The 5,000-nt window shown below is 41.4% G+C and overlaps 1 protein-coding gene across 3 annotated transcripts in view; it reads left to right on the forward strand.

Annotated features, from left to right (window-relative positions):
* The window catches only part of dgkzb (diacylglycerol kinase, zeta b), an 82,828-nt gene that overhangs the window by 61,452 nt on the left and 16,376 nt on the right, over window positions 1–5,000 (forward strand). For all 3 annotated transcript variants that reach the window (XM_039807750.1, XM_039807748.1, XM_039807749.1), the window contains one exon: window positions 2,490–2,590. In XM_039807750.1, the coding sequence (XP_039663684.1) occupies window positions 2,490–2,590 (101 nt within the window). The remainder of the gene's footprint in view (window positions 1–2,489; window positions 2,591–5,000) is intronic.

A 5,000-nucleotide genomic window follows, 5' to 3' on the forward strand; every position in this document is an offset into this window, starting at 1 on the left:
TACAGTATGTTTTACACATACAAAGAAACCTATTTCTTCAATGACAAAAAAATATCCTGCAAGTACAAACTAAAATCTTTCAAGTACAAACTAAAATCTTTCAAGTACAAACTAAAATCTTTCAAGTACAAAAAAACATCTTTCAAGTACAAAAAAAAATCCTACAAGTACGAAAAAAATCCTACAAGTACGAAAAAAAAAAAATCCTTCAAGTACAAAAAAAATCCTACAAGTACGAAAAAAATCCTACAAGTACGAAAAAAAAAAAAATCCTTCAAGTACAAAACAAATTCTACAAGTACGAAAAACTGTCACGTGACTTTTGGCACTAATTTTCCCCTTGCTGATCCACACACAAATGCAGGTAAATTTTGTAACAAATGTCCTGTAATTTGCACTCCACAACAGCAGGTGGCGCTGTTAAGTCAATTTAAGCCTACCAGGACCATAGATATATACACGCGGATTTTTTAAAACGTTATTACGGTGCATAACTTACTGGAACAAAGCTGAGCAACGTGTTGTTGCTGGTGACTAAACCACTGATTATATATAGATGTATATTGAAGCGATGCTGGCGTTAAAGACCCGCTGATCGTTGTCTGATTCTCTGAAATGAATGCCGGCGTTGCATTGTGGGAAATCAGCTTTGCATGCGCCCAACTCTGATCATATCTGTTCTGTCTTACAACATACTGTAATATTTCGCCAGTAATAAGACCAAAATAATGTTATTAAAATAAAGAAATGCATACTATGATAATATCTACATATATGTTGCTAGATGTAGTATTATAGTTAAAAAAATATCAAAACAACAAAGCAGCTTCCCTGGCCTGAAATAGACCGAAATAATAACATTAAAAGAAATACAATTAAACCGTGATAAGATCTGGTGAATAAATGTTGATTAAAACAGCGGTTATTGGGCTAAGAATACCAATAATATCAAAGCTGTATCCAGCTTCTCTGTACAGAAAGAAACGTGCTGTGATCAGGGAATCTGTGCGTAGACCACGGATGATGATGTCATTGACCTACATGCATCTCATCCGTGGGCCCGTCACAGAATATTCGGCGAATCTGTGAAACTGCCACAGATACTGAGTTAAGGGGCTGTGTTCATTTCACAGAACTCAGTGAGACTGGCAGCCTGTAGGCTACTACGAAGCAAGATCAGCATGCTGGATTTCTTTCAGTTACCCGGCTTCACCTAACCTAACAACCGCAATACAGTCGCTGCTTCCTAAAACAGGAAGGAAAGCTGGCAAAAAAAATAGCGGAAGCTGTAGCCTAGATGAGTAGGCCTAAATCACACGGCTTATCAATATCACTTCCACATCACTCAGGCACAATATCTGACCATATTTACACTTGTGCTTTCCATAAACTGTCGTTGCTTTCGTACTTGTAGAATTTGTTTTGTACTTGAAGGATTTTTTTTTGTACTTGAAAGATTTTTTTTTGTACTTGAAGGAATTCTTTTTGTACTTGAAAGATTTTTTTGTACTTGAAAGATTTTAGTTTGTACTTGAAAGATTTTAGTTTGTACTTGCAGGATATTTTTTGTCATTGAAGAAATAGGTTTCTTTGTATGTGTAAAACAGACTGTATTTGTTTGATAGGTAGGTTTCTTATTTGCAGAACAAAATGCATTAGTTTGTGAATGATGTTTTGTATTTGCAAACCACACTGAGTTTGTTTGTGAATCGTTGGGCGTGAGTAAAACACGTTTTGTGTGTGTGTGAGGTTTTGGCATGATTCTAACTCCATAAAATACACACACACACACACAGACACACACGTACACAATACACACACAGACACACACACACACACACACATCCCGCTGAGGAACCAGGCCAACATGGTGCAGAAGGCCAAGAGAAGGGTCTCCATGCCCCACCTCAACGAGTACACAATACACACCTTACTGCAGTACTAATACACACTGAAGGCTAAGAGGAGGGTCTCACCTCAAAGTACTAATACACGTGTGTGTGTGTCTGTGTGTGTGTGTGCGTGTGTGTGTCTGTGTGTGTCTGTGTGTGTGTGTGTGTGTATCTCTGTGTGTGTCTGTGTGTGTGTGTGTATCTCTGTGTGTGTGTGTGTGTGTGTGTGTGTGTGTGTCTGTGTGTGTGTGTGTCTGTCTGTCTCTGTCTGTCTCTGTCTGTCTGTCTGTCTGTGTGTGTGTGTGTGTGTGTGTGTGTGTGTGTGTGTCTCTGTCTGTGTGTCTCTGTGTGTGTGTGTGTTGTGTGTGTGTGTGTGTGTGTGTGTGTGTGTGTGTGTGTGTGTGTGTGTGTGTGTGTGTGTGTGTGTGTGTGTGTGTGTGTGTGTCTCTCTGTCTGTCTGTGTGTGTGTGTGTGTGTGTGTGTGTGTGTGTGTGTGTGTGTGTGTCTCTGTCTGTCTGTGTGTGTGTGTGTGTGTGTGTGTGTGTGTGTGTGTGTGTGTGTGTGTGTGTGTGTGTGTGTGTGTGTGTGTGTGTGCAGTCAGCAGCTGGTTCCTGAGAAGCTTCAGATCCGAGTGAACAGGATCAGCATGGCGGCGTACGAGGCTCTGCACTACGACAAGGACCAGCTGAAGGAGGCCTGTGAGTCAGCACTCTGCTCCACATACTGCACTACTTACTACTCCACATACTACACTACATACTACTCCACATACTACACTACTTACTACTCCACATACTGCACTACTTACTACTCCACATACTACACTACATACTACTCCACATACTACACTACTTACTACTCCACATACTACACTACATACTACTCCACATACTGCACTACATACTACTCCACATACTACACTACATACTACTCCACATACTACACTACTTACTACTCCACATACTACACTACTTACTACTCCACATACTACACTAAATCCACATAATGCACTACTTACTACTCCACATACTACACTACATACTACTCCACATACTGCACTACTTACTACTCCACATACTACTCCTTACTACTCCACATACTACCACATACCTCACATACTACCTACTTACTACTCCACAACTACACTACTTACTACTCCACATACTACACTACTTACTACTCCACATACTACACTACTTACTACTCCACATACTGCACTACTTACTACTCCACATACTACACTACTTACTACTCCACATACTGCACTACTTACTACTCCACATACTACACTACATACTACTCCACATACTACACTACTTACTACTCCACATACTGCACTACTTACTACTCCACATACTACACTACTTACTACTCCACATACTACACTACATACTACTCCACATACTACACTACTTACTACTCCACATACTACACTACTTACTACTCCACATACTACACTACTTACTACTCCACATACTACACTACTTACTACTCCACATACTGCACTACTTACTACTCCACATACTACACTACTTACTACTCCACATACTGCACTACTTACTACTCCACATACTACACTACATACTACTCCACATACTACACTACTACTCATCTACACATATACACTATTATACTCCACATACTAACTATTATACCCACATACTACACTATTATACCATTACTACCACACCATACCATAAACTAATATATACTCCACATACTGCACTACTTACTACTCCACATACTACACTACTTACTACTCCACATACTGCACCACTTTACTACTCCACATACTACACTACTTACTACTCCACATACTACACTACTTACTACTCCACATACTACGCTACTTACTACTCCACATACTCAGACTTTCATCACTTTTCCGACATACTATGTTGTCAAAAAATGCAACATCTTTCGCGGAGTCTTTCTGGGCGTGCTGGTCTTACAGGGAGGTGTGTTCAGGTGCATTCTGAGCGAGCTGGTCTTACAGGGAGGTGTGTTCAGGTGCATTCTGGGCGTGCTGGTCTTACAGGGAGGTGTGTTTAGGTGCATTCTGGGCGTGCTGGTCTTACAGGGAGGTGTGTTCAGGTGCATTCTGGGCGTGCTGATCTTACAGGGAGGTGTGTTCAGGTGCATTCTGGGAGTGCTGGTCTTACAGGGAGGTGTGTTCAGGTGCATTCTGGGAGTGCTGGTCTTACAGGGAGGTGTGTTCAGGTGCATTCAATAACTCAGCATTTCATTGTTATTTTAACAGAGCATTAGTAAAATGCTCCTAGGCTCGTGCACAGCGCACGCACACTATGCTTGTTACACACACAGGGACACACAGCAGCACACATACACACACACACACACACAGAGATGCACACACACAGAGACGCACAACAGCACACACATGCAGAAGATTACAAATAAAAATATTAGGGTGTAAATCCTCCATCATAACAGCAATGCTCCAAGGTCCAAACGCGCCTGGCTTTTAAAGGGAATGGGAGATGATCTCTGATTGGTTGATTGCATGTTACGCCCAAAACACACAATGACGACACTAAGTACAACCCTTTAGAACCAGTCGCCCTTTGGTCATTGCAAATAAAATACTAACAGAAGATGGAAATCATTTCAAAAACGTTGTAGCTATCTATGAATGTTTGATTGCTAACGTTAGCTCAGAACACCATTCCAGTGACAGCCTCTGTTGTGTTTGATGCTAACGTGTAGCCAGCAGTGAATGAACTTGGTTATGTTATGTAGGTCCATGTTTATTGTACTGACATTACAGAAGTCTCTCGTTAGCATCTTGTCGGCTACTTGGACGACTCATATCAGGCAGTGACAGAGGCTGTGTCTGTCCCTAACGTCTCTGTGTGTCTGTCCCTAATGTCTCTGTGTGTCTGTCCCTAATGTCTCTGTGTGTCTCCTCCTATAGTGTCTCCTTGTGTCTGTCTCTGTAACGTCTCTGTGTGTCTCCTCCTATAGTGTCTCCTTGTGTCTGTCTCTGTAACGTCTGTGTGTCTCCTCCTATAGTGTCTCCTTGTGTCTGTCTCTGTAACGTCTCTGTGTGTCTCCTCCTATAGTGTCTCCTTGTGTCTGTCTCTGTAA

The sequence above is a fragment of the Perca fluviatilis genome, chromosome 8 (assembly GCF_010015445.1).
Source record: "Perca fluviatilis chromosome 8, GENO_Pfluv_1.0, whole genome shotgun sequence".
Classification (NCBI taxonomy): Eukaryota; Metazoa; Chordata; class Actinopteri; order Perciformes; family Percidae; genus Perca; species Perca fluviatilis.